The sequence below is a fragment of the Castor canadensis genome, chromosome 3 (assembly GCF_047511655.1).
Source record: "Castor canadensis chromosome 3, mCasCan1.hap1v2, whole genome shotgun sequence".
Taxonomy (NCBI): domain Eukaryota; kingdom Metazoa; phylum Chordata; class Mammalia; order Rodentia; family Castoridae; genus Castor; species Castor canadensis.
The window spans coordinates 39,171,337-39,199,240 of NC_133388.1; the positions used below are offsets into that span (position 1 = coordinate 39,171,337).

General features: G+C 32.7%; 1 protein-coding gene across 18 annotated transcripts in view; it reads right to left on the reverse strand.

The window, feature by feature from the left end:
• Gphn (gephyrin) overlaps positions 1–27,904 on the reverse strand; it is a 571,921-nt gene that overhangs the window by 175,452 nt on the left and 368,565 nt on the right. For 7 of the 18 annotated variants that reach the window (XM_074067764.1, XM_074067758.1, XM_074067751.1 and 4 more), the window contains 2 exons: positions 27,331–27,465; positions 9,508–9,564 (listed from right to left, as the gene is read on the reverse strand). In XM_074067764.1, coding sequence (XP_073923865.1) covers positions 9,508–9,564; positions 27,331–27,465 — 192 coding nt within the window. Of the gene's footprint in view, positions 1–7,360; positions 7,433–9,507; positions 9,565–27,330; positions 27,466–27,904 lie in introns of all 18 variants that reach the window. The other 11 variants (XM_074067752.1, XM_074067760.1, XM_074067761.1 and 8 more) reach the window with 2 other exon arrangements.

The following is a 27,904-nucleotide window of genomic DNA, read 5'->3' on the forward strand; positions in this document are numbered from 1 at the left end:
TAATTACTATAAGTTACATAGTAACTGAATACATATTATTAGTATGAGAAAATGTCAAAAATATCAGAGAGGGAAGACTCAGAGGCTCCAACAGTGTTCACTGATATTTGCCTAAAGAAAGTAGATATAAATAAGTAGATGTTTAGTTATCTAAAGGCTGCTGATTGTTTACTTGTCTAAAGACTAATGTTACTGTTGTTCATCCCTGCTCAATAGAAAGCTGGTTGAATTAATGGAGGTAACGTTTACATTTCTAAGCACTGCATATTAAAATATGATGTTACTTGATCATGTCAGGGCATTTTTCCAAGTTGTATAAAATTGCCTACAGAGGGTATAAGATTTTAGGTGAGGTCAAATACTGAGTTTGCAGAATCCAAAAGTTGATTGTGGACTACAGGGGAACTATCTTTAGTAAGATGTAATGAAGTAATAAACAGAAAAGTGCAATGCATACTACAAAACTACTCTAAAATATTTTTTAGTTTATTTAATTTTTTGGCAGCACTGGGGCTTGAACTTAGGGCCTCAAGCTTGCTAGGCAGGTGCTCTACCACTTGAGACATTCTGCCAGCTCAAAAACATTAAAAAAAAATGTTAGAGAGGAAGAATAAAATTCACCAGTCCTCTAAATACCCACAAGGAGCCTCTACGAGAGAAGTGGAATTTATAGTCTATTTGATATACCATAGTTGAAGGCTTAGTGGTAAATCTGTAGGCTCCCTTAATGAGCATTAGTGAGTGTGCTGGGGAGGTAGCAGGTGAAGAGAGTAGAGAAAACAATATAAAAAAGAATTAAAAATAAAAAAGTAGGTCATCTAAGAGGAACAACTTCTTAAAAAGTGCTTCCATGCAGAATAATGTGAATTCATTCCCTAAAAAATAACCAGTTCTTCCTTGGCAAGTTCTAAAATGAAGAAATTTCACAGATTAAATTATAACCATTTTTCTCTCTCTCTTTTTATTTTTTTGTCAAACTGGGGTTTAAACTCAGGACCTTGTGCTTACTAGAGAGGTGCTCTATGACTTGAGCCATGCCTTCAGCTCTATTAGAACCGTTTCTTTTTTTTTAATTGTTTTATTATTCATATGTGCATACAATGATTGGGTCATTTCTCCCCCCTGCCCCCACCCCCTCCCTTACCACCCATTCCGCCCTCCCCCCCTCCCCTCCATCCCCTTGATACCCGGCAGAAACTATTTTGCCCTTAATTCTAATTTTGTTAAAGAAAGAGTATAAGCAATAATAGGAAGGAACAAGGGTTTTTGCTAGTTGAGATACGGATAGCTATACAGGGAGTTGACTCCATCACTTTCCTGTGCATGTGTGTTACTTTCTAGGTTAATTCTTCTTGATCTAACCTTTTCTCTAGTTCCTGGTCCCCTTCTCCTATTGGACTCAGTTGCTTTAAAGTATCTGCTTTAGTTTCTTTGCGTTGAGGGCAACAAATGCTAGCTAATTTTTTAGGTGTCTTACATATCCTCACCCCTCCCTTGTGTGCTCTCGCTTTTATCATGTGCTCAAAGTCCAATCCCTTTGTTGTGTTTGCCCTTGATCTAATGTCCACATATGAGGGAGAACATATGATTTTTGGTCTTTTGGGCCAGGCTAACCTCTCTTAGAATGATGTTCTGCAATTCCATCCATTTACCAGCGAATAATAACATTTTGTTCTTCTTCATGGCTGCATAAAATTCCATTGTGTACAGATACCACATTTTCTTAATCCATTCGTCAGTAGTGGGGCATCTTGGCTGTTTCCATAACTTGGCTATTGTGAATAGTGCTGCAATAAACATGGGTGTGCAGGTGCCTCTGGAGTAACCTGTGTCACAGTCTTTTGGGTATATCCCAAAGTGGTATTGCTGGATCAAATGGTAGATCAATGTTTAGCTTTTTAAGTAGCCTCCAAATTTTTTTCCAGAGTGATTGTACTAGTTTACATTCCCACCAACAGTGTAAGAGGGTTCCTTTTTCCCTGAATCCTCACCAACACCTGTTGTTGGTGGTGTTGCTAATGATTGCTATTCTACCGGGGTGAGGTGGAATCTTAGTGTGGTTTTAATTTGCATTTCCTTTATGGCTAGAGATGGTGAGCATTTTTTCATGTGTTTTTTGGCCATTTGAATTTCTTCTTTTGAGAAAGTTCTGTTTAGTTCACTTGCCCATTTCTTTATTGGTTCATTAGTTTTAGGAGAATTTAGTTTTTAAGTTCCCTATATATTCTGGTTATCAGTCCTTTGTCTGATGTGTAGCTGGCAAATATTTTCTCCCACTCTCTCTTCAGTTTAGAGACCATTTCTTTTGATGAACAGAAGATTTTTAGTTTTATGAAGTCCCATTTATCTATGCTATGTCTTAGTTGCTGTGCTGCTGGGGTTCCATTAAGAAAGTTCTTACTTATACCTACTAACTCCAGAGTATTTCCTACTCTTTCCTGTATCAACTTTAGAGTCTGTGCTCTGATATTAAGATCCTTGATCCATTTTGAGTTAATCTTGGTATAGGGTGATATACATGGATCTAGTTTCAGTTTTTTGCAGACTGCTAACCAGTTTTCCCAGCAGTTTTTGTTGAAGAGGCTGCTTTTTTTCCATCGTATACTTTTAGCGTCTTTGTCAAAGACAAGTTGGTTATAGTTGTGTGGCTTCATATCTGGGTCCTCTATTCTGTTCCACTGGTCTTCGTGTCTGTTTTTGTGCCAGTACCACGCTGTTTTTATTGTTATTGCTTTGTAATATAGTTTGAAGTCAGGTATCGTGATACCTCCAGCATTGTTCTTTTGACTTGAGTATTGCTTTGGCTATTCGTAGCCATTTGTGTTTCCACATAAATTTAATGGTAGATTTTTCAATCTAATTAATGAATGTCATTGGAATTTTGATGGGAATTGCATTAAACGTTGTGATTACTTTTAGGAGTATAGACATTTTTACTATGTTGATTCTACCAATCCATGAGCATGGGAAATCTCTCCACTTTCTATAGTCTTCCTCAATCTCTTTCTTCAGAAGTTTATAGTTTTCCTTGTAGAGGTCATTCACATCCTTTGTTAGGTTTACACCTAGGTATTTGATTTTTTTTTTGAGGCTATTGTAAATGGAATTGTTTTCATACATTCTTTTTCCGTTTGTTCATTGTTAGTGTATAGAAATGCTAATGATTTTTCTATGTTGATTTTATATCCTGCTACCTTGCTGTAGCTATTGATGGTGTCTAGAAGCTTCTGAGTAGAGTTTTTTGGGTCTTTAAGGTATAGGATCATGTCGTCTGCAAATAGGGATATTTTCACAGTTTCTTTACCTATTTGTATTCCTTTTATTCCTTCTTCTTGCCTAACTGCTCTGGCTAGGAGTTCCAGTACTTCTATGTTGAGTAGGAGTGGAGATAGTGGGTATCCTTGTCTAGTTCCTGATTTTAGAGGGAATGGTTTCAGTTTTTCTCCGTTAAGTATAATGCTGGCTGTAGAACCATTTCAATATCAATATTATCTTGACACACTAGTCAGTTATAGAAGGGCTCATCAAACATTTCTGGTGAAAGGTCAGAGAACAGATATTATAGACCTTAAGGGCCATATAATCTCTGCTTCAACTATTCAACTCTCTATTGTAGACTAAAAGCAAATGTAGAGTATATGCAAATAAATGCATCTATGTTTCAAAAATAATTTTTGGACATTGAAATTTGAATTTCCTATCTTTTCCACATGCCATAAAATGTTCTTTCTATTCCCCCTGTTCCATTTACAAATACAAAGTTCATTCTTAGCCCATGGCCCTACAAAAGAGTGGGATTTAGTTTTCAGGATACAGTTTGATAACCTCTGAGTTATAGTACTTGATTACTGAATATAAAAGTGTAACACCCCTCCTCCCAATAATAGGTACATATTAAAAACAAAATAAGAAAGGAATCCAGAACTCTGGCTGGAATGAAAGTACTGATCTTAAAAGACCTAAAAAAACCAATCATCTAATTCATTATTAATATTAGTCTTATTTTACACTAGCCCTATTTAGGTACACTTAATTGTTAGAATTAAAAATCACTCTCTGAAAGGCTTATTACTTTCTGATTTGGTTCAGGTATTTTTCTTTACACTTGTTAAAAATATAGTTTCTCCTTCATGAATTTTTCATTTTAAATAGCATCCTTCTGTTTGTGTTAGCATACCAAGTACTTATCGATAATAATTATTATTATCCTTCTATTTCATCGTCTTTCATTTCATGCCAGTGATCTGTCTTATAAGCCATATTCCCTGTTATTATTTTCCAAAACCTTTAAAAATTAATCTATTTGGTCAGTATTTACAGTTTAATGGAAATCTATTACCATATTACATAGACTATTTGGATAAAAATACAAAATTGTAGTTTATGAGACTTATTACTCTTTTCCTTTTATTTATATCTGTTTTTTATTTCTAACATATGATAGTTGTACAGGGAGTACATTGTGTCATTAACATAAGTGCTTACAATACATATTAGATTCACCCTGTCCTTTCTCATTTATCCCTATTAACCCCATTCTTAGAGCAATTTCAACAGGTTTCATTGTTTTCTTTACATACATGAATACCAAATACTTCCACCTTATTTGTCCTCCTTTACCCTTTATATCTGTTTTTATTTCATAATTATGTATCTACTTTTTCCTGAATATTTAATGTTTAGGCATTCCTTGACCCCACTGCTTTTCAAGTAAGTAATTTCTTTGTAAATTTACCTGATTTATATTATCTAAACAAGCATTAGTTTGCATTATCGTATCTTATGATTTTCTATTCTTAACACTTTCCATACTAGTTTTCAGTCTTGGGCATTACTTGTAATATTCTCCTTACTACGTTCATATATTTGATCAAATGGAAAATTAACTTTTCCTAATGTGATTTTATTCTTTGATCATTATTCTCATCACATCATCAATCTAAGGATTTATAGTACGTTTTGCAGTTATTTACATAGGCAAATTCTGGTTAGATTTTATTAATAATTTGCTTTGTACAATGCAGTGAAAAAGAATGCATTCATAAATTAGAAATTAAATCATAATACATTCTTCTTTTTCTGTGGAGTCGATGTAGAATTAAGAATAAGTTTTCATGTGACAAACAAAATTTAGTATTATTCTGTAAGTTTCAGGGCTCAGCCACCAAGAGGATGCAGAGATATTTCTTTTCTAAAAAACAATGTATTACATACATCATATCAGTGGGAAGCTCCAATGATTTAATTAAATACTCATTTCAGTCTTTTGAGCGATGTGTCACCTCCAATTATCAAATGAAATATTTAATTGGCATCATGGTTCTGAATCTTACACCTTACTGAAACATTCAGCCATTTTTCACAAAACGGAATAGTTATTATTTTCAAATTTACTTCATTTTAGAAATAAAATCTGTGTATGATCTAAACATAACCTTTTCTTTTAAGCAATAAGTTTTAAAAATAAGTAATATTTTAAGGTGCATTTAGGTAATAGGAATTAAAGGGGAAGTAAAAAAGCTGAACATTCATGTAAACATTTGATTTGCAGATTTTCTCTGAATCTGCACCTGAACTTCCACTGAACTCTCTGATAATACTGTTTTCTTTTTAATAGTTTTTCTTTGTTTTTATACATGATAGATAATAGGATCCTCAAAATGCTACATCTGATATTTAATCTTTTAAGACAAAAGGGAACCAGAACAAAGTGTTTCTGAGTGAAATGAAAAAAAAAAAGATGAAGATGCTGAGATTAGTCATTATATAGTAGCATGTGTTCAAAAGTAGAAATTAAAGTGACATGAGATAACCCAATTTTTAAAGCATCAAATTTTTCAATTTAATTCTAATTCCCTACTATATAAACCTTAGAAACTTTCAGCTTCCTACTATCAGTTTGGTTGAAAGAAAAATCTCACTTCTCATGATTGGTTACAGAAGAGTATGATATTGAAATATCAGAATTTTTTATGGTATTCTCCAATAGCATTCAGGTATGTTCACATTGGTTTAGTCATAAAATTCCTTCTAGACTTCTTAAAAATTTAAAGACAGTATAATAGATTTTAGAGACTGATTTTGGTTGATTTTTTCAAATTTATAACAACATATGTAGAAAAGAAGGACTGGATCAAAGAAAGAAGAGAAATTAGATACTTGTAATAATTTCTTTCTCCGTTTAGCTTTCAAAATTTAATGACTGACATTAATAAAAACACTTTGTATTTTAGTAATCAGTAATACAAAGATATATTTGACTACATAAGGAATATAAATAAAAACAAGCTGTGATATCTGAATAGCCATCTCCTTAACTTTTATTCTACTTTTTATAACAAAATTTTACTAATATGAATTAAATGAATGAAAATAATCTTGGGAGAAGTAAATCATGAGTTGGATTTCTAGGTACTTTCTAGAACACCTAGGAGTGGGAAATCAGGGTTAAACCATAAATTATTTAATGCAATAATTTAATTTTATTCTGTCATATTTATATCATGTATTATTTTGGCGATATTACTTCCATTTTTCTTGAAAAGATATAAACAGAAGAGGATCAAGCATCCTGAAAGCCTGAATTATCTGTAACAAAAAATATAATTGCTAGTACTGCCTATATGATATATATATATATATATATATGGATATATATATATATGGTATTGAATGGATATAAGGTTATACGGTGCTGTTCTTCAAAAGTTGTCTTCGGTATATGAGCCTTTAGCTCAAGCATTTGTAAGATGTTTTATGAAGGTGTTCCTGGTGAAGGTGCTTGCTACAAATTTTCTCATTTTTAAACAAAAAGTGACATAATTATTCCAAAAGAATCTGAGTTTTCTATTAACTTAGAATAACTGTGTCTACTTGGCAGATTAACTATGATGGCACTAGAACATTGATCATTTTTCTTGAAAACTGAAATTGGACCACCAAGGCTCTACTCCTTGGATGTATTCTATAATTTATAATCTTGCTGACTCATCCAAGAATGGGCAAAAGACATGGTAAATGGAAAAGCTCCAAATAGAAGTCTCATGAAAGGAACCTTGGAAAGTTGTATCATTATATAATAAATACTAATTTTTGAAAAGAAAGCTCTTGTTGGTATTGAAGTCAAAATGTTATAAAATCAGATGCAATATTGGGCAATATGGCCTAAGGGTCCTATATATTACCAATTTAATCTTCCATATTTTCATAAATGTGAGCATGAAGCTACAGCTAGGAAAGAAAGAAAGGGAGAAAGAGACAGAAAGTAAAAAAGATGGAGATGAGAGGACAAACCAATCAGATTTGGAATTACCAGTCAGCAGAAGTTTAGGGAAAAAAAAATCACCGAGTGTAATCGTACATTTACTCTGAGAGAGTATCCTTTCACATTGCCTTCTAGGTGATCTCTGAGCTCCTCCAGCTTTCGATGGAGCTACATATAAACATCAGAAAATGAATTGAAAAGGCAACTTGTTCTCTTTTCAGTTTTCCTTTTAAAAATAAGATCACAGCATTACACATTTCTCACTGCCTTTGGCAAACATTTCAAAACATCAAAGATCTTTATATAACATCAGAATACATGATCCACAAACTGGTGACTAGGAAGCTAACACTTTATTTAATTACAATATCGTATCTCCCCAAAGTATTAGTGAAAATAAATACTATCCTTATAATCCCCTAGAGATTCACAGTGAAATTTTGGTCGATAGAAATAGGGAGCAAAAATATTTAAAGATTTACTTTTCTTTCTGAAACACACTTTTTGATATAAGGTTGTATCCCTATTGAAATAAACTGAACTATAAAATGCATGCTTTGTCCTTAAGAATATATACGTGTATATACATAATCATATTGTATACACACTTAAGAGTAGGAAACATACATTTATAACTTTAAGTTTTATAAAAAGTTGAACTTAGAGATAGTTTTACACACATATGCTTGTATGTACAATCCAGTTTGCATCAGGTGCTACATTTATGGATGCCATTTTTATCTTATTTTACTATCAATAATTTTTTAAATGTTATGCTGAATTTTACATTCTCACTTGAATATGTGTTATAATCCATAGTCCAAACAATTATGGATTTATATTCTTTTAAAGACAAAGGTAAAATACACCTCACAGGTAGACAGTGAGGAATGCTATCATTACATTTTATGGACTGAGCAATCTTAAATCAATTAGTTTTTGAATCAGGCATACAATCAACACTCCCTATCCCCTCTGATTATCCTTAGTGGTATAACATTTTAATATAATTGCTACTCACTATAAAGCAGTGTTAAAGAACAGAGACGATGGCTTTTCTTGAATAAAAAACACAAACATAACAAACACACCTTCATCTATGTGCACTCGTGTGTACATACACACAAATAACAAAAAAGTAAAACTAAGAAAGCAGAAGAGGCAAGGTAGGGAAGAGTGTAGAAGTTTATGTTTCCTAAATTGTTCAATGTTAATAAATTAGAGGTATGTGAATTTTTGAAATGACTCAATATTAGGCCTTAAGGTAGTTACTGAATTTTAGGACACCCCAGTGCACTGAATTATCTAGCATTTTAATTTAACAGTTGCTGCAAGGACAATGGGAGTGAGATATGAAAAAGCAGTTAATTTTGTGAAAGATTATTCTGCATACTTTTAGAGTTGGGCAATTTTCTAACTTGCATTTATGGTAACAACATACAAGTAATCAGTGATTATATCTGTGTTTCTTAATGGCAATAAATTGTCTACCATTTCATAGTGATTAAAACTTAGAATACTGAGTGCTCAAGATATATTGGCCAAATGGTATTTAGCCACTAACAAATGGGATCATCAAATCAGAAATTTTTAAGTTGCGTATTAGTAGATTGCATATACAAATGGGCAAACATTTAGACATATCTGTTTCTATTGTTATGTCAAATTTTAAACTTAAAAAATAAAACAAAGGGATTAAAAGTACTTAAACACTAGTAGTTATATATGAGCCCATTATATTAGCATCATGTAAAACTCATATCCATTTCTTAAGATTACATGTATTCAATACATGTTACTAATTCATATTTTTTTCTGGACATGGATATTACTAGGAGTGGAACTAAAATAACAATTTTTTAATAAAAAAGTTAAAAGGGGAGATGACATTCTGAAATATATTAATTTTCTGTTTAAGAGGAACTTAACACACAATCAGTGACATCAATCAGAGGAACGGTTTACTCTACAACCCCAAATTATAGGCACTGGTAATGAGGCAGTTGCCTTTTTACTTGTTTGTGGTGCCATTCAAAGGTAGTTACTGGCAGCTTTCCTTCAGCTGGTTGCTCTATGTGTAGCTGAAACAAAAAAAATATGACCCAACAGCCAATAAAAATATTAAAATAAAAAATGGGATGGTGAAAAATGGAAAAAGCCCCCTTCCTCCCACCACCCTCCAAAAAGGAAGAAGTGTAGGCTATAGACGAAATCTTGCCCAAAAATGTTAGAAACATATTTACTTTGAGGGATCCAACTCTACTAGCAACTCCTTTGCTTTCATCCGGCCGTCTAATTTGCTACAATGAGGGAAGATGGGTAAAAAAGACAGAATAAAGAAAAAGTGAACTTAAAAATTTTTCTACACATTTATAAATAATACATGCAAAAACATCAATTGACTCTTTCAGGTACCTCTTAGGAGGCCAAGGAGTTAACTAACCCAGAGGCTGTATGACATGCTCTGCAAATAGATCACTACAATACAGTCTTTGTTATGGCACTATTCCTGAGATGAGGAAATTGGCACTTACTTTTGGTTATCTTGGGGACTTCTGATGAAGCAGTATCTGGAGTAGTGTTACATTTGCATTTGGCTTACAAAAAACAAAGAATTACAAATATACCTGTGCACTTTTTCTCTTTCAGTGTTTAACTGTCTATTCCATTGTAATATTAGAAAACATCAATGGTGTGACTAGAAACATTAGTGTTCTTTAAGTGGAAAGATCAGTCGTGACAAACATCATTCTTGACAGGTGACAGAGAAAAGCTCCTATGCTTGCAGAGCCAAGCATGGAGGTTGTTCAGTTGTCACTGAGATTCCCAATAAGTAATTCTGCTGCCCAACCAGAAAATTTTAATGCCAGACCAATGTTAGATATAGTTACTTCTTCAAAACTTCCTGTTTTTTTTTCAGTTGGAATTTTCCTCACAGATAAGATAAATGAGCCAGGCACCCAGTGGCTCATGCCTATAATCCTAGCTACTTGGGAGGCTGAGACTGGGAGGAATGTGGTTTGAGGCCAGTCCGGGTGAAAAGTTTGGGAGACCTCATATCAATCAATAGCTGAGCATGGCAGTCTGCGCCTATCATCCCAGCTACTTGGAACACTGAGAACAGGAGGATCGTGGTTCCAGGACAACCCAGGCAAAAAAGTTTACAAGGCCCTATCTCAATGGAAAAAACTGGCTGTGGTGGTGCATGCTTGTCATCCTAGCAATGGTGGGAAGCCTAAAATAGGAGGATGGAGATCCAGGGCAGCCTGGGCAGAAAAGAGAGACTCTCTCCAAAATAACCAGAGCAAAAAGGGCTAAAAGAATGGTTAAGTTGTAGAGCACCTGCCTTGCAAGTTCAAAGCCCTGAGTTCTAACCCCAGTTTCACCCCCCCAGAATTTTTATATATGTATATATATAGTAGTGAAGCTGTGGTGGTGTACACTGTAATCTCAGCACTCAGGAAGCAAGGCAGGAAGATTGTGAGTTTGAGGGCAGCCTGGGCTATACAGTGAGACCCTGTCTCAAACAAACCAAAACCAAAACCAAAAAAAAAAAAAAATCAAAACAAATCCCCAACCAAAAAAAAAGAACAAAAAACCAAACAAGCAAACAAACAATAATAACAATAAGAGAAAGGAAAAGTAAAATTGCTATTTTGAAACTTGTTCCACATCACTAAATAAATGAATAAAGGAAGATTCTCAATACAAAGTATCTCGTAGGTAAGATTTTTTTTTAAAACAGAGTTCTACTAAGAACTAATGTTTTGGTAAAAGAGGGAGACAAACCAAAAGCCAAAGGGAGAGAGCAAACTTCAGATCAAGTGGTTTTCTACTAGAGTTCCTGTATTTGGAGAATGATGGTCTCAGTTAAGACCAGTGCAGTCTAGTTAGCGTTAATGCTCCTATTGTTTTGGAGGTGGGAGAAGTATCAGCACAACGCCACATGCCAAACGTCAAGTCATGAGGAAAACAGGGATAGGGAAAACATGACTACACCATGAAATTTTATTCCCTAGAAGAAGGATACAGATTGTCTTTTCCTTTCAGGATCCTTCCAGTAGCATTTGGAAATTGCTGAGAGATACTGAGAAACTGAATTTTTGTTTTGAAAAAAAAAAAAGACATCTTTGTACGTAAGAACTGCATGAACTTTTGGGTTTACTTAATATAAATAGTTTTTGCTAAATCTTCAGCATTAACTAAATGTTTCTGCTAAAACATGAATTACCAATTCTCACTTTTCTTGGTGAAATAAAATTGCCAAATTTAAAACATCAACAGTCTACAAGAAAAGATCTCCCAATGGAGAGTGAATTCAGAATTAGTTCATAATATCTACTCATTCTCTTGTGCTATAGTCTTTTATCTCAGGGAACATCTTTATATAAAAGGCTGTTTGCCATCTTAAATGGAGACTCACAACATCTATATTATAATAATAGTTCTGGTAGTTTCATATATAGAGTCTAATGCCTCATACTGCTTTCTAAAAATGTTTAGAAACTGATGATTTCCAGGACTGTTATACAGTAACAAGCAATACCATTTTCTACTTTGTCTTTTATTTCTACAAGGCTTAAAATTACATGAAGTCCAGTAACATGAAATATCTTCTACACAGAAAGTTAAGGATATGTCTAAGAATAAAACCTACAGGTCATGATTTCTAGTTTAAGGCTGTATTCCTTTAGTAGGTCAAAATAAAAGAGGCTAAAAAATTTGATACTTTTAAGAGGTGATATATATCAAAGAAATGTTTTCTTTTTTTTTTTCAAATCAGTGCATTTTAATTATCATTGAGTAAATATTGTATTCCACATACAAGTTAATTACAAGAATTCCTAGGGCTGGGCCCTGGTGGCTCACTCCTATAATCCTAGCTATTTTTTTTTTTTGTTTTTTTTGATTTTGGTAACTTTTATTTTATTTTATTTCATTTTTCTTTTATTATTCATCTGTGCATACAAGGATTGGTTCATTTCTCCCCCCTGCCCCCACCCCCTCCCTTACCACCCACTCCACCTCCTCCCTCTCCCCCCCCCAATACCCAGCAGAAACTCTTTTGCCCTTTTTTCTAATTTTGTTGAAGAGAGAGTATAAGCAATAATAGGAAGGAACAAGGGTTTTTGCTGGTTGAGATAAGGATAGCTATACAGGGCATTGACTCACATTGATTTCCTGTGCGTGGGTGTTACCTCCTAGGTTAATTCTTTTTGATCTAACCTTTTCTCTAGTACCTGTTCCCCTTTTCCTATTGGCCTCAGTTGCTTTAAGGTATCTGCTTTAGTTTCTCTGCGTTAAGGGCAACAAATGCTAGCTAGTTTTTTAGGTGTCTTACCTATCCTCACCCCTCCCTTGTGTGCTCTCGCTTTTATCATGTGCTCAAAGTCCAATCCCCTTGTTGTGTTTGCCCTTGATCTAATGTCCACATATGAGGGAGAACATACGATTTTTGGTTTTTTGAGCCAGGCTAACCTCACTCAGAGTGATGTTCTCCAATTCCATCCATTTACCAGCGAATGATAACATTTCGTTCTTCTTCATGGCTGCATAAAATTCCATTGTGTATAGATACCACATTTTCTTAATCCATTCGTCAGTGCTGGGGCATCTTGGCTGTTTCCATAACTTGGCTATTGTGAATAGTGCCGCAATAAACATGGATGTGCAGGTGCCTCTGTAGTAACAGTCTTTTGGGTATATCCCCAAGAGTGGTATTGCTGGATCAAATAGTAGATCGATATCCAGCTTTTTAAGTAGCCTCCAAATTTTTTTCCAGAGTGGTTGTACTAGTCTACATTCCCACCAACAGTGTAAGAGGGTTCCTTTTTCCCCGCATCCTCGCCAACACCTGTTGGTGGTGGTGTTGCTGATGATGGCTATTCTAACAGGGGTGAGGTGGAATCTTAGTGTGGTTTTAATTTGCATTTCCTTTATTGCTAGAGATGGTGAGCATTTTTTCATGTGTTTTCTGGCCATTTGAATTTCTTCTTTTGAGAAAGTTCTGTTTACTTCACATGCCCATTTCTTTATTGGTTCATTAGTTTTGGAAGAATTTAGTTTTTTAAGTTCCCTGTATATTCTGGTTATCAGTCCTTTGTCTGATGTATAGTTGGCAAATATTTTCTCCCACTTTGTGGGTGTTCTCTTCAGTTTAGAGACCATTTCTTTTGATGAACAGAAGCTTTTTAGTTTTATGAGGTCCCATTTATCTATGCTATCTCTTAGTTGCTGTGCTGCTGGGGTTTCATTGAGAAAGTTCTTACCTGTACCTACTAACTCCAGAGTATTTCCTACTCTTTCTTGTATCAACTTAAGAGTTTGGGGTCTGATATTAAGATCCTTGATCCATTTTGAGTTAATCTTGGTATAGGGTGATATACATGGATCTAGTTTCAGTTTTTTGCAGACTGCTAACCAGTTTTGCCAGCAGTTTTTGTTGAAGAGGCTGCTATTTCTCCATCGTATATTTTTAGCTCCTTTGTCAAAGATACGTTGCTTATAGTTGTGTGGCTTCATATCTGGATCCTCTATTCTGTTCCACTGGTCTTCATGTCTGTTTTTGTGCCAGTACCATGCTGTTTTTATTGTTATTGCTTTGTAATATAGTTTGAAGTCAGGTATTGTGATACCTCCTGCATTGTTCTTTTGACTGAGTAATAGAAATGTTTTCTATTGCATTTCAGTTTGAAATACACATACGGAAAACTTAATGAATGAATTATGAGAAGACAAAAAGAGCCATCACTGTACTTTAAATATGAAAAATAGCTGATTTTAACAGACTTTTGGGAACACTGTATCAATGCTTTGCATTAATTTCCTGACCATGAGTCTGCCTCTGAAACTGTTACAGAAGACAAACTTTAGAAATGTAATGAGAGTTTTAAATTCAGAAGTTGCTGCAGTTGAAGTTTCATGCTATTTTTTGTGGCTCCTGAAACTACTAAATAATAATAATAATAATAATAACTAATACTGAAAACTTCACAAAGACATGGAAAAAGGTTTGTCTCTATAAATTAAAACAAGTAAAAATGAAACATGAAGTCAATACATTTAAAAATTATAACATTCTAATTCATTCTAGTCAACCGTTAATGGCCAATTAGAATAGAGTAGTATAAAAGAAATTTGAAGTTAATGCAAATGTCTGACTATTTGAGAATAAAACTAAATCACAAAATAAGAATGTTTGGGTAAGATGAATTAATTTGCTTTTTGTTATAATTGTAAGAGCCTCACATTATTACTTACTTTTGGCTAGTTTTTTTTTTTTTTGCAGTATGGGGCTTGAACTTAAGGGTCTCACACTTGCTAGGCAGGTGCTTTACCTCTTGAGTTACATCTCCTGCCCTATTACTTACTTTTATACTAATTTTTTATGAGGTTAATCCTTCTCTATAAGATAAGAGGTTAAACTACAAAATGTTCATACAGTTTGAATATCCCTCATCCAAAATGCTTGGGATCACAGTGTATCAGATTTTGCAGTTTTTTGGATTATGGAATACTTGCATAGATTTTATTGGTTGAACATATCTGATCCTGAAATTTAAAATGCTCTGAAATCCGACACTTTTAGAGTATTACCACTCAAAATGTTTCTGAGTTCAGAGCACTTTGGATTTCAGGTTTTTGGATTACAGATGCTCACACTTGTCTACCTGATGATTTGTTATGTGTAATTTCTACAAACAAGGTAATTGGTTAAAACAAACATTTTAACCAATTAAATGTCTCACTCTTTCTCTGTATGCTATACAAATACATAAATACATACATTTCCTTGAAATGTGTGCCCTTTGCTTGACAGGATACATAAATGTATATCCTACCTGTCTGAATAGGAATAGGAACACCCATATACCCATGTCACTGTTCTTATAGCACTGATGAGTATAATTTTAAAATAGTAATAAATTTGATTATAATATTTGTGTTCTTTTAAGTTTTTACTTATTTATTTTTATTATTGTTATACATTGTGACATTTACAAAAGTTCTTTTAGTGTATCATAGTTGAATTCATCCTCTCCATCATTCTTTTTATCTCCCCCCACCCCATTCCTGGAATACTTTCAAAAGGTCTCATTTTTCTATTTACATACATGGTACAGAGGTTTGAACTCAGGGTCTCACACTTACTAGGTAGGCGCTCTACCACTTAAGCCACTCAACCAGCCCTTAAGTTTTTAGACGATTTCTAGTGATGGTACATTATTTCATATGTCTCTGCTTAATGCATTTCGTTTATGAAATGGCTCTTCCTAAAATGGAGGGAATTAACCAATTTGGGATAAAATACATATATACATGGAAATAGCATAATGAAACACTTTGTATAAATATCTTAAACAAACAAAAATGTCTTTTTTTCCCCCTCAAAAAAGGAGGACAGGAACATAAATCAGGTCCTATCTAGGGGTTGGTACCAGTGGGAAGGAGGAGGAAGATATCAGGAAAGGATGTAAGAAGGAAAATATGGTAGAAATATTATGTACTCATATATGAAAATGGAAAAATGAGACCTGTTGAAACTGTTTGAAGAATGGGGGAGGGGATATGGAGGAGAATGATGAAAGGGGTGATTTTTTTCTTTTCTTTCAGATTTTATTTTTTTAGCACATATATCTATTCAAAATAAATAAGTATTATTGTGACATTTTCATATATGGATATTTTGATAGTTCATATAACAGTATTTTGATCATAATGACCCAGTGGTATTATACTTTCATTTCTCTCTAGATTCCACATATGAGTGAAAACATGCAAGACTTGTCTGGCTAATTTCACTTAACATGATGACTCTTAGTTTCATCCATTTTCCTGCAAATGACATGATTTCATTCTTTCTGGATGAGTAACATTAAAGTTACTTCTTCTTGTTTCTTATCTTTCTAAGATATTGACCTCTCAAATTTGACTGATGATAATTTTCTGATGTTTTAAATTGATTCTTAAAAATATTTTATTCATTCATTTAGCTTTTCTCAGTGAAGGAGTTGGTATGATACAACCCGATCAACCATAGCCAACAGCAGAAATCTAGTATAGTTATTCTTCACATGAACCATACTGCATTCACACATGTATTATTCAGCAAGAATAGCAATGTTGTGGATGATATAATTCATAACTTTTGGTTTAACTTGTAAACATATCTTTTATCAGTTTAATAAAATATTTTTCTTTTTCATTCATTTATTTATTTTATTGTTATGGTGGGTGGGGGTACATTGTGGCATTTACAAAAGTGCTTACAATATCATAAGCACTTCTGCAAATATCACAATGTACCTTCAGTACAACAATAATATAATAAAAAATAAAAAAAGAAATGGCTCTTCCTGTCCTTTAATAATACTACTATTTTTCTTCTAAGAAGAGTTCTTAGAGGCTATCAACTCTTTATCTGACAAATTTGTTGTAAATATTTTCTTTTTCTGGGGGGGTGGTATTGGAGTTTGAACTCAGGGCCTCATGTTTGCTAAGCAGGCATTCTATTGCTTGCAGCAACATTTTATTTTCCTATCAGCTTCAGTATAGCTACTTGAGTGCAGGGTTAGCAAGTCTATCCATTGCTGTATACCCATCTTGAATACAGTATTTGATTCATGATATACACTAAGGCATTCACTGAATGAATTTCTGTGTTAATTTGTTTTCTCTTTAATGAAAGTAAAATGAATAGGGAAAGCTGATAATCTTGAAAATTTGAGCCAGAAAATACCTGACTGGTTTTAGGATATGCATCATCCTCTTAAAATATGAGGATCTTAAGAATAATTTAGTTTGAGAATACGTTCTATTAAAGTCATCATTGGGACATGGACAATTAATTTATACAGATTTGAATCATTACTTTAATCAATTTTGGTGCTGAAATGATGGCAGAGAACATTTTTATTGGGCTGCTTTTGCGCAAAATATGTCTCAAATCATTAAAAAGCACTTACAGGAATAAAAGCTATTTAATTGCACTCAAAACTAGTATTTTCAATTCCTCTACTTCTTGTATTTCTATAGTTCACTTTCCTGTATTTTATAACTCAAACATTCTAGTGAATACCAAAGAAGTCAATATACCACTTAACAAACAAGCTTGACTTAAATGAGAAAGATCTTAAGTGAAGTTAGAACATTTTCAGTTCATATTCTCAAACTTTATGCATTATCATGGAATCCAAAAGATTACATAAATATAAAGTTTTGTATGTTAATCAAGGATTAATAAACTAGCACAGAAACGGTGTAAGAAGAATAAAAATATTTATGCAATTGGGATAGGAACTATTCCCAAGGAATAGGATTATAGGCTTATGAGGAATTTAAAAGGCTATTTCATTTAGTATCTTGATGCTACAGATACAGAAATTGAGCTGTAGCAGTTCTCATAAAGTTATAAAGTGACAAACGAGGACTTGTACTGAATATTTAGCACCTTACATACACAATGTTGTTAGCATTTTAAAAAACTTTGGGTCTATAATTTTTAAGTGGCTGTCAATAATGATCAGTTAAATGCAAATGCTAAGAACAGTTTCTTGCGATATATGATTGAATTGAATCCATGATGATGCCAAATGATTTATTCCTGGTTCATATAAATTATAGGAATAATGGGCCTAAAAGTTCTGCTCATAATCAAAGGTAGAATTATATAAGTTGCTTAGCTTGATTAAGAGAACATTTAGTTTAATTTTCAAGAAACTGTCTACAGTATTGTTCTTAAAACTGGAAAATAGAAAACAACTAAAATATCTGAAATAGGGCCTGGTAAAATGACTATGCTACATACATCAATTAGAAATTAAAATAATAATGAAAATAATTTTTTAAAAGATAAAACATGTATTTATGTTCATGACATAGAAACATGTTCATATTACTAAGTGAACAAGATAGGTTAAATATTATACACAGTTTAACAATAATAGCCAACACTTAGTGAATATAAATATTTTAAATATTGTGGTGCTCTATATGTATTTTTAATTTTTAAAACAATCTTGTAAGGCAAATGATATTGTTATTATGTTTCATTTTATAGATGAGATAATTAAAGTTATTGGGGTAGAATGATTTCTGAAAGCCATACATGTAGAAAGTAATAGGACTGAGATCTATCACCAGGCCTGTCAGACTCTAGAACCTGAGCTCTTAATCGTTACCTTTCATTATTACAAAATATTTGAATGTGTAGGAAAAAATAACAGAATCATATATAGCAAAATTTTAACAATAGTTTTTCTGCTGGAGGTGTGGTTCAAAGAGTAGAATGCCTGCCTAGCAAATGTGAAGCACTGAGTTCACATTCCAGTATTGCAAACAAAACAAAACAAAAACCCCCCAAAACCCTCAGTGTTTTTCTTATGAAGGATATTTTTTCTTATGGGTTACCTACATTTTCCTATACGAGTATATCTATTACTTTGTAAAATAAAAGAGAACACGCCACTTACAGTTTGTCTTAGTGAGATCCTGTCTCAGACAAAACAAAACAAAACAACTCTAAAATACAGCAGTTTTAAAAAAAGATTCCTTCCAGCTTAGCTTGCTATGGTCCTCAGCATAGTTAAGTTATACTTAGCTTAAGTGATAAACATAGCTCTGTGAACATTAAATAACTATAAAGAGATGGAGGATATTCCATTTCAATTACCATTACATATAAAAGCACAGGGGACACTAGAAGAATGAAAAAATGGACATCCATGTAAAATTCTATACCTAGCAGAATATCATAGAAAAACAGTTGAAAATAACTTGCAAACTCAAGATTAATAGCTAAAATACATTATTATTATTATCTGATTTCAGTTTTATCAAAATTTGAATCATTCTTCTATACTGGGTTAGAAAAGAAAAGAAAACCTATTTTGCTCTCAGGTCAGAATAAACGTGCTGTTATAAAGGAGGAGACACTAGACCAGACAATGAACTAGGACAGCGATCTTGATTGTTCCTAGAGGTCAGGCATTCCAGGTAAAGGTGAAAAATAGTGTGGAGGGTCTAAAGAATTTGACTGAGTACTGATATATACCAGTGATAGTCCAGACATATGCATCTGATTTTATTTTTTAGGAAATGTTGAAATTTAAAATGTTTACTTGAAATCTTGCAGTTCTTTCATTTTCTTTTTCAGTGTTAGGGATTGAAATCAGGGCACTGCCCATACTAGGTCAGTGCTCTACCACTGAGCTACATTCTCAGCCCTGTCGTTTTTCAAATTTTCAATGTGTGAAACTAATTTCAAAAATGATAATATCCTCAGTAAAATTATCTGTCAACAACTAGGTTGTCACTTAAAACAAGACTTTGTATATACCAATTAGTTTTTGGAAAACACTGGTGGTTACCCAAAGTAGAAATAACATCATGCTGAGATTGAGTGGATTTAACTAGAAATTACAATGTCAGGCCATATCTTTAAAAAGTTTCATGAAGTCTTCTCTCATTTTGAATCAGAGAGGAATAATTATTTCCTGCCCAAGAATCAGAGTTGGGATCATAGAGTTAGAATCAGTCTGATCACATAGTTTATCCTAACTATGACTATGATGATAGTACTCATAGTCATTTACATAAAGGATCAGACCTCTTGTGCTTAGAATACCACTGCAACATTGCCTTTATGTGGAAAATATGGAAAAAATAAGATTAAACATGGATCAGTTATAACCAGAATATTTTTAAGAAACCCAGGCCAGTTTGCTCATTTGATTAGAGTAGGGCTTTTTTAGGTGTGGACACATTAGGGTTCCTAAGACCCTTTCATCAGGTCAAAATTATTTTACTAATAGATTTTATTTGCCTTTTTCACTACACTGACATCCAAATAGTATAAATAGTGACTGTGCTATTCACTGCCATGTAGTTTTTTTTTAAAGCTGGTTTCATTTAATATTGTCCTCCATGAAACAGAAAATATTAATTTAATTAAACTAAATTAAAATTTGAGTGTGACAAAATGAGAACTCTGAATAAATAAAATGCTTCTAATGCATGCCAAAGTATGCTCTCAATAGAAAGTATTAGGCACCTATTTAAGTGTTAAGTGTAAAGCTGAACTAGCCAGGTTTTACACAACACCATCTTTACTTTAACTGATAAACTACGATTACTCAGATTTAGACATTTGGTAGACATTTCTTTACAAATGAACAAAGTAAGCCTATCAATTCCAGGAAATCTGACAGCATTTGTTGCTTTTTCGCCAATGATAAAATTCTAGCCTCTAGGGATAGGCATGGTGGTGTATGCTTGCAATTTCAGTTGCTTGGGAGGTAGAGGGAAGAACAAGGTGGTCTAAGGTCAGGCAAAAAAGTTAGTGAGACTCAAAAACGAACTAAAAGCAAAAAGACTGGGGGGAGGTGTGGCTCAAGTAGTAGAGTGCCTGACTACTGAGTTCAAACACCAGTTCCACACATACACACACACCAAAATAAAAAAAAAAACACAAAACAAAACAAAACAAAACAAAACAAAACCCAAAAAGCAAAAAACAAAAACCCCAAATCCAAAGAGAAACCAGCTTCTAAGCAAAAATTAGAATAGTAGAAGATGTATGTTTGCCACTAGAGCTTGAGAGCTTCTAACACTTTCAAGAAATTTTAGAATTATTAATAATTATTAATGAAAATGATTTCTTGGTATAATGAAATATATTAACATTTGGAAGTACTTACACTTTCTAAGTGATCAATATTTGTGTTCCAAAATCATGTCTGGGTTAAACATCCATTCAAAGTGCAAGACAGACCCAATGAATTTTAATGTATAAGAGATGGAACAAGGGCCTGGGGAGTGGCTCAAGTGGTAGAGTGCCTACCTAGCAAGCTGAAGCCCTGAGTTCAAACCCCAGTACTGCCATAAATAAAATAAATGAATAAATGTTACATTTCTTTAAAAAAAAAAAAAAAAGAGATGGAACAGTCCCAGACAGCATTTCAGATTTTACATTTTAACTAATCTTTAATACACTAACAACTATAAAATTTTGGTGCATAATTTAAAAATCCATAATTATCTGAAAAATGCTAATAAAATATCATACTTCCTTTTGTAACTAGATACATCTGAGGCTGGACTTGTTTCATCATATTCTTCAACCAAAATACAACATTATGACAGATTGAATACACAAGCAAATATGAATATCCACATGTCTTCTATTACACCAGCCATGAACTTTTTTGAAAAAATGTAAAACAATGTCATTCCTTTTAGATTTTTTTGATTTTGGAAAATAAACTTAGTTTTTATCATAAAACATGTTTATATTAACATATAAAGGCTTTATTATTATTTTATTTTATTTTTTATTTTAAAGCAATAAATAAATATTAAAAATTTCTTTTCTAACTTCAAGTTCAGTAAGTATTACTAGATACAACCCCCATTAACAGAAGCTATTTGGGATTCTTAGTAAGTTTTAAAAGTAGCAAGGGGTCCTGAGATCAATAAGTTTGATAACTGCTAGATTTGTCTAATAATTTAGAGAATATTATTGTTCAATATTCCCCAGATGAAGTAGTTAACTTTTCACACTTACTTGTTTGTTCAGAGGATATATTTTCGATCTCACTAATTCGGTGATTCCCAATCTTTTTGTTGTTTGATGATTTTACAGGTAGAGCTCATGAATTTCTATACTCTCATATATTAATAGCTGACCAGCTATTGATATGCAAATGTTGAAATAATTTCAAACACAAGCTAAGAAACCTGGTGCTTAGTGCAGTGTTCTATTTTTCTTAGACACCTAAAAATAGTAGAAAATAACTTTTGGGCATTAGTTTGTATCCTGATTTAGACTAGAATTACAGCAACAGAATGAGATTAGCCAGAGACCTGGGAATCTCAGATTTAGCCAACACACTAGCCATGTGTCATAATCACTCTGATATTCAAGGAAAAATAGTGACAATATGGAAGAATTTATAAAAAGTAACATTATTAGGAGCAAGTCTTAGAGTGAATATTCTGTTGAGATTGGATAATCTCATTTTTATAGGTAAAGGAAATCACACTATCTTTCAGATGCACACATTGAAAATCCTAAGTTAAAAAAAGTTTATCCAAAGAACAAAGGAAACCTACAAAGAAGTCATAATTATGCATTTTGTTTGGATATAAGATTAGATATTAATGTATTAAAGGAATATGCCCTTCATTTAAAGTTGTCTCAATAATACTTTAAAATCATTGCAATAATTGTAGTTTAGTCAGTTCAGATTTATAGTGTTCATATTTTCTCCCTAAGCAGAAAAAAACCAACTTGCTGGTTAGTCTGGGTACAAAATTGTTTTTGTTTTTCCCTCTCACGCCACAAAATTTTTTTCTAATCTTTAATGCACACTGGAATTTATGACTATAGATTATATTAATTTTTTAAAAGTTAAACTTTAGATGCTTATGAATAAAAAGATGGCATGACTGTTCTTTTAAAATATTCTCTATTTTAATAACATCCAAAGGGGATGATGAAGTGATAGAAATTTTGGATATTTTTTTTTGTTAATGTCATTATTTTTCTACCTCAAGCCTCTTGATTTGGTTTCTAAACAGAGATGCTGCTGCCCTTTATAATTCACAATTTGGCACTCATCTAAGTTGTGAATCATGCTCAATTTAAAAGAGAAGTTATCTGTTGTAGAATTGTTCTTTCAGCAAATCTTTTCTAGAAGATCTTTATCATTTTGAAACTTGAGTCCTTTAGATATTACCTACATTTCTTTAAATAGAATTGGCATACTATTTCAATTTTTTGGCTTAGACATGACTAAAAGCTCAAGCTTATTTTTTAAAAAAGATTCTTCATTGTAATACACCAAGAGGAGTAAAAACCATTCAGATTTCATTAAAAGGAAATGTCTTTTACAAAAGAAAAATGCTGTTTCCCCCATATAACAAAATATTATGTTATTTTAGCTGATAAATATTTGCTGAAGAAAATGCCATTGTTTAGAAAACATAATACATGGTTGTCTTACTACATTGTGATGAATAATAAAAAAGCAGGAGGTTTATACTGACAACTTTATCTTATTATAGTTAGAGTATCTTAAAGGATTAGAGTATATTATATTGTGGTATGCATATAAAATGTTAATCTAAAATAATGCTTAATATTATAGTTGACATAGGGAAATAGATGTATACATGCAAATCAAGTCTTTTAGCTTAAAATGATAAAAGCTACAGAGGGAAAGGTTGGAATTGCTAGTCTTGCAACATAACTTGGCTATTTATCTTATTTATTGATTTAGAGATAGACAGCCTAGAGTGGCTTTGAACTTGCAACCATCCTGACTCAGTCTCCCAAGTGCTGGGATTACAGACATGCAGCACCATGCTTGACTATTTTTTTAAGTGCTGGGGATGGAACCCAGGGCCTCACAGGTGCTAAACAAGTGCTCTACCACTGACCTATACTCTTAACTCTCCATTTTGACTTTCTACAAAGACTTAGATAAGTGCTTCTGATGATTTTTCCAATAATATTTTATATTTTTGCTGATAAATTATGATGTTTAATTACATTTTATTATAATTTGTAGTTCCCTATTTCATCTGTTAGCAAAGGCAGGAGACAGTATCTACTTCTTCACCATTGCTTTCTCACCAGTAGGCAAATATTTTTAAAATAAATTAATAAAATTGCTGGGGAAACTGGGCTTGCCAATCTTATAATAGACACAAAGCTCAAAAATGGTAAGTAACTTCCCTAACATAATGTGATTAACACCACACTTAATAATCACAGCATTTATTAAGTATAGAAGCAAGTATTGGAATACTAGTTTTCTACTACCCAATCAAGTGCTCTTTCTAATACTGATAATGAAAGATGATTTAAGATTCTACAATATTTCTGATGAAAAGAAAATTCATTTGCATATGTATTTCAGCCCATGACAGACTGTGCATGCTTAATCTGACACATGGAAAGGAGATTTCTATGGGATTGCCTAATAAGAACTAAATTATAAATATTACAAACAAGATAGAGTAAAAATAAGAACATTTTGAATATTGTGTTGAATATCATTCCTAAGACACCTCACACCTAAGACTGGACATGTTCAAAAATCAAAATCATTATGCCTTTTCTTTTACCCTGACAATTTGCTATTTCTCTTTTATTCCTATTTACTTATTTGTGGCACTGAGGTTTTGCTAGGCAGATGCTCTCCCACTTGAGTCATGGCCCTAGCCCTCTTTTATTCCTTAATACAGTTAACAATATTATCATCTACCCAATATTTTAAATTAGAAACTTGAGGATAATTTCTGACATCTATTCTGCTAAAAAAAATGAAAATAAATAATTCATCTAGAAGAGAGCTAAGTGCTAAAATCTATGGCATTGAAATTTGACTTAGCAGAGAGAAAGGAATAAAAAGCAATATTTGAAAAAGAACTGAGTTACCGAATTAACACTATTCATGTAGTAACGAAAAGATGTTGATTAGTGACAAGTGTCTTTAAAATGGTCATTACAGCTGAATACAATTCCTAAAACTTCCACCGGGCACAAAAAACTTAATTTTGTTTTGTATTGAGACTTCATGCCACTAGTGAAATGTCAGTTCTTAAGAGAGGTCTTCTTTGATCACCCAGTCTAAGTGAGGTCACCCAGTCTAAGTGAGGTTCACCTGCTATACATTTTTCTCTGATATTGCCATATATTTCAATTTATGATTATTAAATTATTATGAAATTACAATCATTAAAATTGTTGTTCTACTTATTTTAACACACCTTTGACTGAAGTGTAAACTCCATGGAGTATGAGGCTGTATCTGTGACTAATACTAGAGCATTTATGAGTACCTAGTTGGGATTCAACTAAGCAGTCATATTATTTATTAGACTTCTTTTAGAAAGATTAATTTTGACTGTGTTTTCTCCTTTTAAAATATCAGTATTCAAACTGGTTTCTTTTTATTTCATTAGTATTTTAATTCAGCATTTAAAATTCATTTTTAAAATTACAGAAAAGTAACAATTTTACCTTTAAAGTATACAAACTAGTGCTGGTAAAAATTACCTAAAAGGCACAGAATTTTATTCCTAGATAAAAATGCAGTGCTTTATTTGAATTCATTGTCAGTATGGTCATTTAAGTGTTAACTAAGAAAAAATTATAAAGAAAAGTCACTTGCTCCCTTAAAGTTTTTAAATAAGAATATTAATTTGATAGATGTTAAACTTTTACTTTTAGGATTTTACTCTTGTGAATTTAGAAGTTCAAAAATTTTAAATTGTATTTGACATCTTCTTTATACCTAAAATGTAATTACAAAGTTTTAATGTGCTCAAGAGCTACTGAATAGATTAAGTTTAGCTTAAAATATTTTCCAAAAAATATTTATAATTATAGGATATATATTATTAAGGAAAAAATACTGTATCTTAGGTAGTTCTATATTTCCAACATTTAGATCTTTTTTATTTTTGGCAGTAGTGGGGTTTGAATTCTGGGCCTCACTCTTACTAGGGAAGTGCTCTACCACATGAACCACTTCACCAGCCCTTTTTTGTGCTGGGTATTTTCCAAATATGGTCTCATAAATTATTGCCTGGGCTGGCTTCAAATCTCAATTCTCATGATGTCTGCCTCCTGAGTAGCTATGAATACAGGCATGAGCCATAGGTGCCTGGCCCAAAATTTAGATTGTAACACTTGGTGAACTAAACATCTTATAGTGGACCTAACTTTTAGTTTTAATTTAAAACCAAATCAAAAACTAACTTTATAAAAAAAATGCCTCACTTACATAGTTGGAACTTAATGCAAACTATAGGATCTTTTTGTTTTAATAAGATAAGAACACAGAAAGATTTTTCTATGCAATTCAAGTTTTGAGAATTCATTTTTATTTATTCAAAAATTCAGATAACTGGTGATCTAATGGCATTAACATATACTTGAGAATTAAAATGTTCTTATAGTTTTTCTTCATTGAAGATTTATAACTGCAATTTTTAAATGATAAAATTAATGTGTTATTTTTGATACATATCTATATTGCAACAGTAACATTGAAGATTTTGCTAAGAAGGTTGTATCATGTAAAATAAACTGTATTATACACATTAAGAACTGTCTGAGATCTCTTTCAAGTAAAATGCAATTATAACACATAAAACTGGTAGAAAATTTGAAATTGAGAAAGACAGCTATATAGGTCCTTAAATTTGATGACAGGGGAAAAAGGCCCAATTTGAAAAATTAACTGTCATAGCCTTAGGATACATTTAGTGTGTAACCTAATATCCAACACCATGACTTATTATATAAGAATGTTATTGTTAGCTTTTTGATACCAGTATTGGTTCTATCACATACGGAACTTGAAGGCACAAATGACTAACTTAACCAGAACAGGGACATTCCAGCAGGAAGTAGTCACAGCAGTAATTAAGTTTGCTCATTACTTTATCATACAAACAAAGATGTGAGGCAGAAAAATAAATGTCTACCTTTTCCTCACCATGACTCAGTGATAGATTATTACAAAAAATAAATACTAAGAAACGCCTTCCCTCCCCCAAAGGTTGGCATTAAAACTTTCTTTCTAATAAATTTAGATTTGTTTCCACATATTAGGCAGCAACATTCCAAGATGAATATGTTGTAAAAAATTTGGAATGATAATATAGCAGAGAGCTACCCCAGACTGAACAAGTTTTAAAAAACAATCCATTTTGTAACAGTACTTTGCCATTTCTTGGCCAAAAATACATTCATCCTCAGCATAAACAAATAACTTTACAACTATACTGGTGAGTATTCTCAAAAATAACAGGTTTACCACAAAATAATGGGAGTATGGTGCTGTAGGAGGAGGCATATTGCATGAAATTTCTATTGTCTTCCTCTTGCCCTAATATGACAATTTGTGAAACAATGGGTAGTAATTACCTTACATTTTGTTCATTTTTCATAGTATCCTGCATGCAACCCAACCATGACAACCAGGGGGAAATATTGGTTAGTTTTCTCAAATTTCATAGTACAGCAAGTATAAGGTGACAACTGTACCTACTTTTGGTGTTGGGCAGGAAGCTGTAGAGAGACGAGATGTAGCCTGAGCACGAGGCGATTCTGACGGAGTAGTGCTGAGGGAGGCTGTGTCTCGTGGGAGCACCTGAACACCACGAGAAATAATGGAATCTGGAATCTGAACAAGGAGAACGAGTATAGTTTAATATTATGAAATTGTTAATAGAATGTAAAATAATTATTTACTTTTATTTAAAAAATTTTTTGATTCTTTGCTGCTCACATTTCACATAGTTGGTGACGTTTATTATTATGTATTAATATATATAACAATTTGGGATAGGATAGATTTAAAATATTTTCCCTGATAAACAACATCTCAAGAAACATTTTTAAATGAGAACCAGTATAGCATCACAGTTAGGAGTAAGGTAGGATGCGGGGACCTTTTCTTTTTCCTTCCTTCCTTCCTCCCTCCCTTCCTCCTACCCTCCCTCCCTCCCTTCCTTCCCTTCTCTTCCTCCATCCCTTCCTTCCCTTCCTATTACACTTTGGAACTGGAGATTTGAACACGGGGCTGCATACATGTTAGGTATGCACCCTACTACTGAACTACA